The sequence below is a fragment of the Hermetia illucens genome, chromosome 4 (assembly GCF_905115235.1).
Source record: "Hermetia illucens chromosome 4, iHerIll2.2.curated.20191125, whole genome shotgun sequence".
Lineage (NCBI taxonomy): Eukaryota > Metazoa > Arthropoda > Insecta > Diptera > Stratiomyidae > Hermetia > Hermetia illucens.
In genome coordinates, this window is record NC_051852.1 from 96,638,460 (window position 1) to 96,655,033 (window position 16,574).

Below are 16,574 nucleotides of genomic sequence, written 5' to 3' on the forward strand. Positions count from 1 at the left end.
AGCGGTCATCTTGTGATGATAATCGTGATTAGAGATGTATGGTATGGTTCGCGTGTTTCGTTTGATTTCCTGCAAATATCGAATCAAAATATCCTTTCCGGATTTCTTTGAAATTTAGGAAAGACCTATTCCATTGAGACTTAGAGGAATGCAGAAAAAAGGGCCACAATCGATCACATCTTCTAGAGGAGTCGTCCTCTTCGGTTAAATTACACAGAAGTTTTCGCCCTGGGACTGACCGTCTTATGCTGTGAAGATCAAAAAAACTAACAATCGCCGCTTGATAAACTCCATTTCTTGTTATATTCATATTTTCGTCAATAAGATATGGTAAAAAATATAAGTGTATGGTTCTTCTTCTTAATGCAATATATAGCGAAAACTTATCTGATAATTCCCCTCATCATCAACGGTTTAACAGCCGGTATCCGGTTTAGCCCTGCGCCGATTATATCTATGATCAAATGACCATGGTATCGTTTATGCATTTTATCGTTATGGAGGCTACGGAATCTTTGGAGAATTCCTCTCTCGAACGTAGTTAAGGATTCACAATTCTTCTTGCTAAGAATCCAACTCTCCGAGCAATTCGTCCGGACTGGCAAGATCATTATCATGTACAATAATAGTTTTAAGCCTATCTTATGGTGAGACGTTTCGAGCTGTTGACTGCCAACAATCATGTACGGATTTCATCGTCATCGCTTGTTATTTCGAGAGAAGAAATATTCAACGGTTTCATAGCAGTTCATGTATTTCTTATCTTATCTGTCTTATCTTCATAAATGTGCAGCCCATTATGTCTATGTTAATCTCAGAGGAACAATCGTTTACAAATCCACGGAACTTCTGCTCTATACTGGCGATTCACCTGCAACGGTGCGTATGATAGCAGCAGTGCGACTGAAGAGTCATATTCCAACAATTTTCCATCGTTGAGCAAGGAAATCTGACCTGTTGCTGATTTGTCTGGAGTGAAACTTCTTCAGAATGGGTCGATGATGTTCTGGGAGCATGGGACTGTCCCTATAATAGTACTCAGTAACAGAATACCTTTATAATTATTGCATTGAGTGATAGTTCCTTCTTTATGTATGGATAGGTAATGCACCGTGGCAAGCATTTATATTATTTTCTGCATATAATTTTTTTATTTATTTTACCATAAGAGTTCGTAAGATATGTCTGCCATAATTTTAAACATAATTTAGTAGTTTGAATTGGATTATGATTCGAGTATAGAGAACCGAAAAAATAATAAAGATCACAAGTAGAAATATCAAGGGAGGCGGTGATCTGGTGCTTATTTAGATATCGTACGGTGCGGGGGTTCACTTTCCGAGCCCTTGTTATTAACAACAGACGACTCCAAACATAAAAAACAAACAAACTTTGAATACGATAAGATGTTATTCATCGTTTGGAAAAGTTTATTACAATAGTTAGAAATTAAAGTAATCAGTGAACTAATAAACTAGGTGAGTTTATGCATAACAATGTTCTAAATCACAGACTGTCTTTATAAATTAATTTCGTTTTCGCTCGTCTAGTCATCAATCAATATGACCTCAGATGACAAATTCTGTAGACGCTGCGTACTGGTAGTTACACGTGCCAATTGCGTTGGATTTACTTTCGTTATCACTGGTCTAGCTTGCACCGTTTGAGATTTTATATCTCTCGCACGATTTGAACTTGAACTTATCTTCGTTTGGACCTGGAAAATTACTATTTAATTTTTTTGGCTCTCGTAAACAACAAGTTTTTATACCGATTTTATTTCTGCTGCTCCATTTAAAACGGTAACCGGTATAATATCCGATGCGGAACTGAAGAATTTATCTTTTTGAAATGCTTTAATGATGTCTGCTCTTTCCAAACTAAATAAATCATATTTCCTCTCCTCTTCACTATTTGATCGAATAAAACGCCATTTGAGCATGAAAGTACGTGAAATAAGGTAGTTGCCTTCGATGACCTGCAATATTAGACTAAGAAAACAGCAATTGTTATATTTTATTCTTTGTGAGGATGTGAATTGGGTTGTTCCAATTCTTTTAAATGATTGATAGACCACTAGCTTACTCCAAACTACAATTTTATTTTATAGTATATATATATATTTCGGGAGCAACTTACCCCCTTCATCAGTACAAAGCTACTCAAAACAATTGCGATTATACGGTTCTATTTATACTAAAACACTAATTACCTAAAGTACTTTTTTAACAAAAAAAAAAAAAAAACAACATTAAATTATTAACCTAATTACCTGTTAATTACCGCAGCGAGTCTTACTAATTATCAGGGGCAATTACCGGAATTTGTGTTTAATAACCGCGTCTTCTCTCAAAATTTTTAGACTTTCCCAAGAGTACAAGGTTGTCGTTCGGTTTGTATGACGCAAGAGTTCAAGATTTTCGCGTTAAATGGTATGGGCTTCCTCGACTATGTGCGCTGCCATTGATGATTTTATGCACGACTGTTGTTTTCGAACATTACTTACCGCTTCCTTGATGTGTTCAGCGCATCGAGAGGATGGGTGATGACGAGGGGATGGTGTCGTTCGATATGAAGGCATTGTTTCCCAACACGCCCGTGAAAGAGTCAATTTTCGAACTCGAGAGATGGCTGAGCCAGTTTGGATCTTTCCCAGAATGGAGAAGAAAAGTTCGTATCTACGCAAACCTTGCCAGGCTCTGCATGAACGAAAACTATTTTACATTTCGGGAGTAGCGATGGGGAACCCCCTCTCTCCGTTACTCCCTGAAAGGTTCATATCATCAATCGAAGAAGAAATTGAATCGACGGGAATGCCTAAAGTATGGTTTAGATATGTATACGACGTGTTTACGATTGTTAGAAGAGACAGTCATCTCCTCTATAAACAAGATTCATCATAAAATCGAGTTTACACTAGAGGAAGAAAAGGATGGGGCTCTACCCTTCCTGGATCTCAATATCATCAACTCTAGCGGTAAGCTTAAGTTCAAGATATACCGTAAGCTTACAGCAACGATACCAGCAACTTCATACCACACATTTTTCCAAAAAATGGCAGCCTATAATTGCATGATTCACCGACTGATCACATACCCTCTTTCAGAATACGGTTTCAATAAGGAGCGACAGTATATTATTGGCACCGCTATTAAAAATGGGTATAATCCTCAGACTATTGAGAAATTGATTAGAAGGAAAATCAAGCAACACATTAAGAATGCCTATACAACACTATTTTCGCAGCAGAAGGAGGTAACCACCACAAGAATAAGTATCCCGTATTCCTACCTATTTAACAACATCAGGAATTGGGTAAACAAGTACCAACCGTCGTAGGTTCGAGTCGATCTTTACTGGGCAGCGTTAAGGATCCTTTAGCAATTATACAGGTCTACGACAAGGGGATGCCCTATCATGCGTCCTCTTTAACCTGGCCCTCGAGAAAGTGATCCGGGATGCTGAGGTAAATGCAAGAGGACCGATCCTCTTTACGTCCACCCAACTACTGGCCTATGCTGACGATATCGACATCATGGGAAGAACCACCCGAGACGTACCAACTGCCTTCAACCAGATCGAGCAGGCGGTGCGAGATCTTGGGCTGCATATCAATGAAGGCAAGACAAAGTATATGGTGGCAACGTCAGCATCGAAAACCAACCAACCAACAATATCAAACCGCACTGGTCAAACAGGAAGAATAAGGATAGGAGAATACAACTTTGAGACCGTTGATAATTTCTCCTATCTAGGGTCGAAAATCACAACCGATAACAGCTACAATGAGGAAATCCGCGCACGGTTGTTGTCAGCCAACAGAGCCTATTTCAGCTTACAAAAACTGTTCCGCTCGAAACGTCTCACCATAGGGTTAAAGCTTTTACTGTACAAGACTATGATCTTGCCAGTCCTCATGTATTCCTCGGATACTTGGGTTCTTAGCAAGAAGAATTGCGAACTCTTGGCCGCGTTCGAGAGAAGAATCTTCCGAAGAATTTTTGGCCCCCTACATGAGCATGGACGATTCCGTAGCCTACATAACGACGAAATCTATGAGCGATACCATGACCGTCCGGTTGTGGATAAAATCCGGCTCAATAGGTTACGGTGGGCGGATCACTTAATCCGTATGAACGAGGATGATCCCACCCGGAAAGTCTATAAGGGCAATATCTGTGGTAGAAAAAGAAGACGAAGCAGACTCTGCCTAAGATGGAGCGATGGTGTAGGTCAGGACGCCAGAGAACTTTTAGGGATATCGAATTGGTGGACCTCGGCGCAAAACCGGGAGTCTGGAGTTCCTTATTAAGGCAGGCCTAGACGGAATACCGGTTGTTGCGCCGTTGATGATGATGATGATGGTTTAAGAGTTTTTTTGGCAGCGGAGGAAAAAAGCGGGATCTACCGAAGAACGTCCAGCAACTGCAATAAAATATACATAGGACAGACTAAACGCCTGATAACGACTAGATTTAATGAACACTTCAAGGAAGCGGTAAGTATTGTTCGAAAACAAAAGTTGTGCATAAGATCATCAGTGGCAGCGCATATAATAATAAATACATATATACTAATAAATAAAATTGTAGTTTGGAGTAAGCTACTGGTCTATCAATTTGAGACTTAACTACAAATAGAAGACAATATATAACCTCTTTCAAATGATGTTTTGATATCTATTAATAGATCTGTGCAAATTTATTCGCAACTTTTCACCAAACTTTGGCCTTTTTTTAAAATAATCGATTTCAATTAAGGAGATTTTCTAATGTGACAATTCCCATAAATCGATTTTTTCGTTTATATATATTTTGAATTTAGAATATTTAGAATGTTTTGGCAGTATACTGCAAAACTTTCAGAATGAAATTAAAAAACAATTCGAGAAACCGGAAGCTGGACGCTTCAGGTACGAAAGGTTTTGTGTATTTCTTAGTACGTAGCACGTAATATATTCATATATTATGTGAGAGTATCCACTTTCGGGTGATATTGACATTCATAGTCTTCAATTTTCGATAAAGCAGCAAATTTGAGGTATTATAACTTTGTTAGTAATAGTGCGATTTCCACCAAACTTAGTAAGATCATGCTCTATATTATAGCCTATATCACTGCAGAATTTCATGATACTAGGATGAACTTAAGGGGGGTTTCTAACCAATTACAAAAAATTGTAGTAATATATTATTATTAACTTTATTTAAACAGATATCGGCATGGAAGGTATTTCGGAGCTCAGGCACCATACAGTGGCAGCCTCCTGATTTTTTTCAGATTTTTCGGTTTGGTAGTTTCTGAGAATGGCCCCTTTAAAGAAGTGATCACTTTCAACCCCCCACGCTCCCCACCCTTCCAACGAATGTCAAAACTAAGATCGGCTTTGAAAAGTACTAATCGAGACCTTTAATTTGATACCCCATATGACTATATTTGATGAAAAAAAATTTTACACCCCCCTTTTGCATGTATGGGGGCCCCCCTTAAATTCGACGTAAAAGGATGTAATTCACTGTATGCGTGAGCGTTCACAGTTCCCACCTTTCTACCAATAATAAAGCATCGAATTACTACATTCCATAGGATTGAACACACAGGGAAATAAAATTGGTGAAATTTTGTTAAAACTTTGGATACGATCAAAATACGTTATGCAGAATGTTATGTATAAAGTCACAGCCAAAAGCATCCTATAGGATGCTAATGTGATTAATGCAAGAAGAGAGTGAATTCACCTTTTGGCACTAGCACCTTCATATATACGGCGATCAATCTTCATGAGCTCATAAACACTGGCGAAACTATGCTGGGAAAAATTAGCACCAAAGTGTCATTTGCTTTAATGATAAGAAAAGTTGCAAACTGTGCTGCATAACTATGAAGGGATAGACTGACGCGAAATATAACTCCCGGAGGCCAACCTATCTCTCTTCAAGGGTGATATGTGGCTTCCCAGGAGCCAAGCCTCTCGTCTACCAAAACCTTCAGTGAGTGATGACAGCCAAAGTCTGTATGAGTTGGCCCTACTATTAACAAAACGCTACTGATCTAGACTGGAAATCGCAAAACACGTCCTCCAATCCAGGGTGTCATGCGAACCGTACACATTGGATAGGTTGCAGTCGGGGATAACTGACTTTATTCGAACGGAGCCTCACTGATACCTGGTTGCCTCAGTGAGTAAGTTTGACGTGACGGAGACATCTCCGAAACACTGAAAGCCAAGTGATTACACACAAAAAGGGAGAAGTTGGGACGTCAACCAGTGGATCCAAAGTCAACATTGGCACACGGCGAGGATTACAAAAAACCACTGCTCAAAAAGAAAGGACAAGAAAAAGCACGTCTGAGATCAGTATATTAGACGTCTGGAAGGTACCTGCGGTACCTGCGGGATAGACGGCATTTTCTCAGCACTACTCCAGAGAGGCCTAGAAATCATCTTAGAGTCTCTTTCAAGGGTGATAAGGGGCAGCATAGCCTTGGTATATATCCCGAGGGCATGGAGACGGGTAAAATTTGTTTTTATTCCGAAAGCGGGTAAAAAGGATTTTCGCCTTAAATCTTTCAGACCAATTTGCATAACTTCGTTCGTACTTCAAACGATGGAGAAGATCGCAGACAACTATATTAGAACTAACGTTCTAATGCATAATACGTTACAACAGTGTCAACACGTTCACCGGATAGGACGGTCCATCGAAACTGCTCTGTATCAATTGACCGATGCATTACGAGTTTCCATAGACACAAGAGAAATAGCTTTATGCGCGCTTTCGATAACACCTCGCACACATGATGCCCTGATCCGCAAGGGAGTAGGAAATACCCTGGCTTTCGGGATGGGCAGAATGTTAGGAAGTAGACAAATAATAGTACTGATAGGTACAAATTCTATTGTCATGAATACCACTCATGGTTTCACACAGGGCAAGGTATTATCACCGCTTATGTGGAGTATGGTAATGGATGAGGGATCATTGGTGCAAAGGAAATGTACGTGGAACCAATGGGTAAGCACATTAGCATATTCCATGCCGAAATAGACAGATGCGCCTCCTGTAATCTCCAAAGAAACTACAGATAATAGAACATTGCTATTCGGACTGACAGCCAAGCCGCGATCAAGGCACTTAGGTCCAACCAGGTGAACTCTAAATTCATATGGGAATGCTTTGAAGACTAAATACGATCAGCTCGCAAAATAAGACCTGGATACTCTGGTCTCCAGGCCATGAGGCAGCAGAAGCCAAGAAGGGAGCAGGGACGCCTCTTTACGGACCAGAACCCTTCTGTGGAATCGGAAACGGATTCATGGCTATAAAATTAAAAAAAAAAAAAAACGATTGAGGAAACAATACTGGGCGGGTCTATCAGGAATGGAATAGTCCAGGGTGTTTATGGAAGCAACCCAAGTGAAGGACTGTTTAAACCTCACGAAGAACCTCCGAATTATAGTGGCTACTGTCGACCAAACTTTAACCTAGGGAGCTAGGGATATCTAGAGAATACTTAATACCAAATGCAAAGTTCAAATACTTGGAAGTAGGGAATATGTTGAAATTCGTAACGGTTATAGGCTTGCTTGACATACTATAGTTAATAGTTACTAATCGAAAATACCTTCTAAAAAGTCGACAGTTTTGTGTACTTTGGCACAATTCTTACAAAGGTGACATGGTGGCAACATCAGCGCCAAAACCAAAACTGAAAGAACGAACAACATTGAATCGCACAGACGAAAACAATGAAGATAGGAAACTACTCCTATCTAGGGTCGAAAATCACAACCGATAACAGCTAGGACGATGAAATCCGCGGATGATTGTTGGCTGCCGAGCTTACAAAAACTGTTTCGCTCGAAACGTCTCGCCATAGGTTCAAAGCTCTTACGGTACAAGACTGTGATCTTGCCAGTCCTTATCTATTTCTCCTAACTCTTGGCCGCGTTCGAGACAAGAATTTTTGGCCGCCTACATGAAGATGGACGATTCCGTAGCCTACATAACGACGAAATCTATTAGCGATACCGCGACCGTCTGATTGTGGATAAAATCCGGCTCAACAGGTTGCGATAGGCGGGTCACTTAATCCGTATGGATGAGGATGATCCAGCCCGGAAAGTCTAAAAGGGCAATATCTATGGTAGAAAAAGAAGACGAGGCAGACCCTGGCTGAGATAGAGCGATGGCGTAGGTCAGGACGCCACACAGCTTTTAGGGATATCGAATTGGTGGACCTCGGCGCAAAACCGGGGTGTCTGGAGTTCCTTATTAAGGCAGGCCTAGACCGGATACCCGTTGTTGCGCCGTTGATGATGATTGTATTTATCCTAAACAAACATTGCCTGCATCGCACACTGATGCATACATATGCATCGCAATTGATCAAGAGCATCTCAATATTTCCTCTTTACTAACCTAAATACATATTCATCTTAATTGGATACTATCTGCAAACTTCATTACAATATAGAAATATATATGTCTGTTTGGAGTAGCTGAACCTGATAAATAAATAACTAAAAAATGTTAGAAAAGGAAAACTAAGATGTTTCCCTGTGACTTGCCGCTCACATGAGTTCACTTTACTTGATGATGGCATCATACACGTTTTAGAATACAATAAATGCACGTGAAATATCAAACTTTGACCATCTATAACTTTGTTAATAATAGTTGGATTTAATGCACACTTTTCAGAATGATGTCACATCTTATCACGTATACTGATGCCACATTTTCTAGGATGAACTTAAGGGGGTTTTAGGCTAAATCCCTAAAATATGGTGATATGCTACTATTAACTTTATTTGAGCAGGTATCGGAATGGGATGTATTGAGGCCTAGATTTTGCATAAATGCACCATTGTGATTTTTTCAAATTTTTCGGTTGTTCTGAGAACGAGACCTGTTACACATTTCGGGCATACATATTGGACCCTCATTCCCCTATATTTTACCCGATTTTATAAATGAAATAAGTTTAAAAAAAATACTAACCGAACCCTTTCATTTGATACCCCCCATGACCATATTCCCACGTTTTAAAAAAGTTCAGTCTAGATTTCCAACTCACCAAAATGCATTTACTGGCCTGTCACAAGAATATTACCTTTCTCCGTGAAAATTGTATTATTCTTCCGAATCTGATGAAGAACGAGAGCATAAGGACTGATATGAACAGAGCCGTATACTCAGTAGCACAGATAGCAGAGTCGACGAATTTAGAAACTCATTCATAATATTTGACTCGATGGTTCAAGTGGTTAGAGCGCTGGGCTGTCATAGCAGAAGGTCTCACTGGTGGCAGAAGGATTTGTTATCGTAACTGGATGTCGGATACCAGTCGCCTCAGCTCTGAATGAGTACCTGAGTCAAATCAGGGTAATAATCTCGAACGAGCGCAGTGCTCATCACAGTGTACTGCATGTACCGTTATGGAATGCTCTAACACACTTCAAGACCCCCGGGGGATTCAGAGTCCTAACTGGATACAGAAACATTCGTACACATTATCTGCATCTCTTGGGAATAGGTAATTTCTAGAATTGCATTAGATGTTGTAGCACATAAACAGATTCAGGACACGGAGAAGAGGATATTGAATCGAGCACTGAATGTGAACGTATATAATTTGGGAGCTGCTCAAGTCAGAGATAGTAGAGCTGGTGAAGAAATTAAAACAAGGAAAATTCAATGAGATCAAATCATAAAAGCTTAACTACAAATCAACCGCATGAACTAGTGTGTAAGTGGCGATCCTTTGGAGGCCCGGACGGAGAGACCAAGAATGATTTTAGTCGGTGTAAATTCCAACCAGTCTTGCCTTAACTCAAGCGCTTCTCTTAAACCACCGAGTTGAAGTGGACGATTTCTTAAAGATTTTTTCATCTCCCCAAATAGAGAAACTCCTGTTCCTGCAATACGATTCCACCTAATGATTAATTAGCAAAAGGCCCCTGACTGAAAGGTCTACTGAACCGACTGTTGAATTTTTAAGCTAGTTTTTAGCCAAAAATAGTTTTTTTATCCGAAACAAATAGTTGCTACCCCTTGGCATCGTCATTTTTTTACCTTCTAGCTTCTTATCATGCAATTGCCTAATCCATTATAAACTGTTTTGTATAATTGTTTTACAGTCGCTTCCATAACTGTATTTATTACCTTCTAGACAGGGGAAACATACACATTGTTCTACCCTTGTAGGAGCTTGCAGATTCAACGTCTAGGCGCCAGCTACAACTGCTTTACCAGGATCTATGAGCCCACTTCCAACCGGTTCACTTAGGTATCGGATGAAATGGACTGATGTCTTGAACTTCTTTTTCATTCGCTCCTACTTCGAAATCACAAAGATAGGGGCAGATATCAAATATCGAAAGAATTTTTGTTGCAGCAAGGATTCGTCAAGTAATGATAGCAATTTATCCCCGTGATTATGCAACTTGTTTACCGTTTTATTATTAAGGAACAAGCATGAAGCAGCAACACAACAAACAGACAACACATTACGGGCAATAACCTCAATATACACCGAAGCATTCTTCTCCACAGTTAGGCTGAAGTCTTTGCTGAGATTTAGGGACGAGTTCTAAAAAGCATGAACGGAATTTCCGGAAATGGATCCATTTTATAATATAAGCTAGGCATTCCTAGAATCTATGAATTTGTAGTTACTTCAAAAATTGTGTCTCAAATCAATGAATGAGATTTCTTCTCGATTGTACCCTAGCTATTGCCACTACAAATATATTTGTATAGTGATGTAATCACGATTGCTAAGTCGCACGACCAACAGGTATGGTTTCACTTTGTTTGACTGATTGAAAATATCAACCAAGGAAAATTGGTTCGCAATGTTGACGCGACTCATTAGAGCAGGATATTGTTTTGCTAGAGTCAACAGTATTGAGAATACCAGCAGACGAATGAAAATTAGAGTAGCGGGGGTTTCCTGAAACTACTCCCAAGCATTTAAAGAATCTCAACAAACCGTCCAAACAATACAGTTTTCTCTAGCAGAAGTAAAAAAATATTGGGATGGACTTTGGGAGACACGTGCCCGGTACGCTGTTGAATAGATTGCCGCCAGAAGCATTCGCCACACCGCAAGTTATCGAAGAAAAGTTTCGAGGAGCCGTAAATTACCCATAAATTAAGCCCTGGCTTAGCTCGGATGTAAAGCTTTTGGTACAAAAACTTTCCACAGACACCCCGAGATAAAAAGATAAAAACTGCAGAGCAAACTATTATCGACGTTGTAGTTACAGAGCACACAATTAGAAGCAAAGAAGTTTGTTTAATTGCAAAATCGATCACGACAAGGCTTTTGGCAGTGGCCTGGATATATATTTAATAAATATCCAATTTCTGTCCCGTATAGATCCGACTTTAATAAAGTTTTTGACAATAACGGGACCACTCGGTCACCATTTTCACCTGAGGATAAAAAGATCTTCCACCGTGGGAAATTTGGTAATGGGATCTATTGAGTCCCCTTTAGCATTGCGCTCAATCTCCTTCCTTGACCATTGAATGTCATTAGAATGAAATATCGCGTGCGTACTAAGTATTTCATACATTGTCTAGAAGTATATTAGGCGTATATTAAACCAGTTTTCGACAAATTGACCTACGAAACGTCGTTTGGGAAAGAACACTCAAAATAACAAAGAGTTTTGTAACAAAACGCTTTGGGCGATTATTCGCAAAAAACATTTGCCAGGCCAGGTTCAATCAAGAACGGATAACTCTGTTAAAAATTCTGAACATAATTGGTTGACCAATTGACTTTAAATCCGATCGTAATGGCCGGAATTATGACGAAGGAAATGCGTCCGTTCAAAAAAGTAGCGCAGCAAGGAGGAGTGTTTGTATGGTATAAGAATAACAAATGGATCAATTGTAGATGTCAATACTTAATTTCTTTTACCTAAATAAATAGGGAAAAAAATATTAAATGCGTTTTTCTCGATTTCAAATTTTTTCAAACTACGTACAGTTATTTTCAGGATTCACTGACCGATTTTATTGCGATAATTTACCAAAATATCACCAACAAATAAAAAACTAAAAATTTAACTTAATTTAATTTAAAATGCCGATTTTTTCGAGTTTTTTTCAAGGTTATGTATAAAACAAAACCTTATTAAAATCGATTCGGTGTCTGTCTGTCTGTCACTCACACACACTTTTCTCCGAAATAGCTAAACCGATCCGAACGAAATTTGGAGTTGATATGGGAATTATGAAATCCAACGCATACAGTAAGTAACATAAATTTACGCGGAGTTTGAAGCGGGTTCCCCATATATGCGAAGGGCGGATGCAAAAATTTTTTTCACCGAATATAGTCATGTGGGGAAAATATTAATTAAACCCTGTTAGTTGAGGTCTTGATTAGTACTTTTCGAAACTGTTATTAGTTGCGACGTGGTTTATAAAGTACGAGAGTAAGAAGTCAAAATGTGCACACTTAAAGTGAGACAGGACTCATTTTCAGAAACTACCAAACCCAAAAATCTGAAAAAAACATGAAGCTGCACTTAAATGAAATATAGGGTTCAACATATGCCCCTTTGCGAAATTTGCTCAAATAAACTTACTAATACTATTACCAACTTATAGAAATGGACTCAACTCCCCGCCTTTTAAGATCATTCTAGGAGGGCTAAAGTTTGCACCAGCATAGAGGACAATATCGCGCATACGCAAGTTTCATGCAAATCTGGCTATTAGTGTCAAAATTATAGTAGTTCAAATTTATCAATTTCGCGAGGATTTACTGCATCTTAAGCCATGCAAATAGAATGCTGACGTCACAATTAACGAGAATAATTGACATTCGGATGAAATATTACACATTTGCTAATAGCATTGAACTCCTAGTGTGAAGCGTATGAGGTTGAATATTATCAATACAGTACTTTCCAGATCAAATTATTTGTGTAAATGGCTTTTTAAAAAATAAATTTTTAACTATTTACAAATGGAACTATTATGAAGTCATCGTTCCTCACAAAGAGAAACACCAAACCTCTTATGCCTGAAGCGTCTAGCTTCTGGTTTCTCAACTTGTTTATATTTTATTGATTTTTTTAGAAAAAGTGGTAAATTTTCATGTAAGAACCCGTGATTTTTAACATTCTCATTGATTTTTTTGCAGCACATGTGCCATTTCTGATATGAACTGTCCACAAAGGGACGACGCCTTTCTGGAGTGTCTAACTTCCAGCGGACTCTATGTTTTGAAAAACAATAAAATTAGTTATAATTTATTGTTTTTCAAAACATAGAGATAGATAGATTTAAGTTTCATTGTCATATGTAATAAAATAGCTGAGAAACGGTAGGCACTTCACTAGACTTTTCATAACGTTTGAATCGTGGGTCCCGTCTTACGTTAGGTAATTTATATTAAATGAGTAAAATGGATGAATTTGTAATTATACTCACTTTGTCAAGTATTTATTTACAACTTTTTCGTTGGCAAGCTTAAGCTGTTCCTCAATGTTTGGCAGTTTGATGAGATAACAATTATGAAATCGCTCAGCACGAATTTTCCCTAATGATATTGCATCTGTAACAAAATAGCCAGATATTTTGTTTACAGGCTCAGGCGAAGAGGGAAGACTTCCTTTTTGAGATATAAATTTCTTCAAGTTAATATTTTTAACATATTTCTCTGAAACCCGTTGATTTGAAAGGGTCCCATGGTGCTTAACTCCTGGCGACGACTTCCGGGGTAGATAGTTTCTTTTAAGGAGTGAGATTTGCGTAGGTTTTGATTGACTCCCCTTACTTGAAGATGCAGAAGGCAATTCACATCGTATATTTTTCGTTCGGTTAGTTATATTCTCCGATTCTTTCGATTCTTCTTGACAAATCAATGTAGAATTTTTTATCTGAAGCCAATAACCAACAGTTCGTCTTGAGCGATTAATATTTTGACTTTTTTCAAAATCTTCTCGTAATAGAATTTTTTCATCTACATTTTGACACAGAACTAAATTAACATTAGCCTTTTCGAAATATGGACCAATATAAAGTCGATTATAACAATCAGGCGTAGCATAAATATCTGCTTTCCCGGCGAGTTTAGCCAATTTCACAGTTTTCTTGCTTTTCGCAGCAATTTCAAACGATCTTTTAATACGCGAATACGTTAAGAAATCCTTCCATTCAGGAACATAAATATGCGAGAAATCATCTACAAGATCGACCATAAGCCATAAATGATCTTGTTTATTCGGCAACGGGATAACTAGCGATTTAGCAGCCATTTCAGATATTGGCATAATCTCCAGATTGCTTTTAACTTTTATGGAATGTGGTTGCGATTTTTTTAATGTTAAATTTGATATGGACACGGAACCAGCACTTTTAGGCTTGTCTGAAGCATTCTTGGTGGTTGTTTGCTTTGGTTCCATTACCTGCGTTTCAAGACGTCTAGGTTCAGGTGGATGTGATGCGTTCTTAGCTATTGCTTGTTTCTGTTTCATTACTTGAATTTCACGCAGGAATAACATCTTGTAAAGTTCATTTACCTTCATTGTTACCTGCGGGTGGCTTTCAGGCGTGGGCCTAACAAGTGACACATTATTAGGTGCAGCTAAATAATTTGTCTGACTATTTATGAAACCAATTATATGCCAACAGCTTTCTTCGCCAGACATTAAAACCGACAGCTTTTGCGTATGCTCCCCGGATAGACGATCCAGAAGCATCTTCCCAATCATAGGCAATTTTTCACGTGGAACAACTTTGATATTTGCTGCACTTGTTGCTCCGTGAATTTGAGGCATGATGTTCATTTTCGTTGCTATCAGGATATTTCTGTTTCTAACGCAAACCTCCCAAACGAAAACCAACTCTTCGACGAAAGCCTCTAAGAAATACCGCCATTGCAGACTACTTAATGTTCGCGGCGCCGGCAGTGGAATGTGCTTAGAGTTTTGTTTTTGTATATGACAAATGCTCTGCATTGTTCTTGTAACGGCTACATTCAGCTTTCCTATCGCACTTTTGTGAAATTCCGAAAGGGATATTTCCCCGTGTCGACATTTCACTGACGGAAGCTCTATGGGAATATTGCGCATATAATGAATCGGGTTCCGTTCATTATTTACGTTGAGTGACATTACGGACGTTATAATAGGCATGGTAGTATCAGAATCGATTATTGGACAACTTCTGTCAATCTGCTTTGATTTTGATTCTTGTTGTAAATTATGTTTGTCAACGATGGACTTCTTATCTGGAGCTGACCCTAAGTCAGTTGCAGTCAATTGTGAAAGAAGCGTTTTCGGAATATCAGTTTTGGGGTATTCATGATCCTTTGTTATGCTTTTCGAATTGTTTCTTTTAACGGACGTTGATTCGAAATTCTTAAAATCACGCGATTGGGCTAGTCGCTGTTTTAATAACATTCGTTTCTCAACATTATCATCAGCCATTACTTTCAACTTGATACTTTTCGCTTTTTCACGGTTTAAACTTTTATAAATTGACGCAGGTACGGCAGAAACGCGACTTCCGGAAACATACCCTGCTGAATAGTATTTGCGCTTTATAGCAACATAAGGTGGTTCCTTCTCTTCTTTATCAAAAGAGTATCGACGCTTTCTTGGGTATATAATTTCTTCTTCCTCGACAGAATCTCCTTCAGCAAATTTGAATGGTTCACCTTCAGTCGATTTGCCCTCGCAGAAACATTTGTATAGACAATGAATCATGCACCACGGTTCGATATTCTGCAAGCCTTCTAAACGACTTAAACTCACATTGCAATGCTTCAAGGTTGTCAGTAAGAAATTCATATTGCTAGCAAGATTTGACTTCTGTGGTGACTCACAGTTAACGATATTATTGCGATTATTGGTAGGCAGTATATCATCCTGGACAAAGTCAATAAAACGTTTTGGTACCCGTTTTATACGTCTTTTCTCTGATTGTGATTCATTCAATAAATATGTCTTATGATCCGTTAAAACGACAGTCGCACAAAAGTCTTTCTCAATTTTAGCCAGGCGAGCTGTGGCTTTTTCGCGAATAAGTAATGCATCCTCCTCTGACAGAACTCGATTCTAAAGAAATAAGATGAATTAAAACCCTATAAGCCAATGAGCTAAATCCTTTTACATTGCGATCGGTGCGACAACTTGTTTGTATCTATTTAACTAATACGATATGATACATCCCGACACGACAGATTATTTTGTATTTATATTGTCGCCAACACGAGCGGTCACTGACAGAATATTATCTTCACAATACACATTAAACGCTTAGATCTGCTGGATATGTATCCAGGTTAGGTCTCATGTGAGACCTAACAAACTAGAAATACGTGTAAAATGTCGATCGGCTAAGGTTGGTCCGTTTCGGAACCAGATCTACAACCTCCTTTTCTTATTTGAAACAGCAAGCGTAAAGGTTTAATGTTATTTTCTTACAATGAAGATAATAATTGTCTCTTCAACACATCTTGTATTTTGCATAAATGCGGAATTTTGTCGTTGCTGGTGATATTGGTGCAAAATAAATACAAAATAATTTTTTTATGTTGTA

At 38.6% G+C, this 16,574-nt stretch overlaps 1 protein-coding gene across 1 annotated transcript in view; it reads right to left on the reverse strand.

The window, feature by feature from the left end:
- Nucleotides 1–1,397: 1,397 nt before the first annotated feature.
- The window catches only part of LOC119656006, a 33,832-nt gene continuing 18,655 nt past the window's right edge, over nt 1,398–16,574 (reverse strand). The window contains exons 5-7 of the mRNA XM_038062248.1: nt 13,461–16,090; nt 1,772–1,991; nt 1,398–1,717 (exon numbers count right to left, since the gene is read on the reverse strand). Coding sequence (XP_037918176.1) covers nt 1,547–1,717; nt 1,772–1,991; nt 13,461–16,090 — 3,021 coding nt within the window. The 3' untranslated portion in view covers nt 1,398–1,546. The remainder of the gene's footprint in view (nt 1,718–1,771; nt 1,992–13,460; nt 16,091–16,574) is intronic.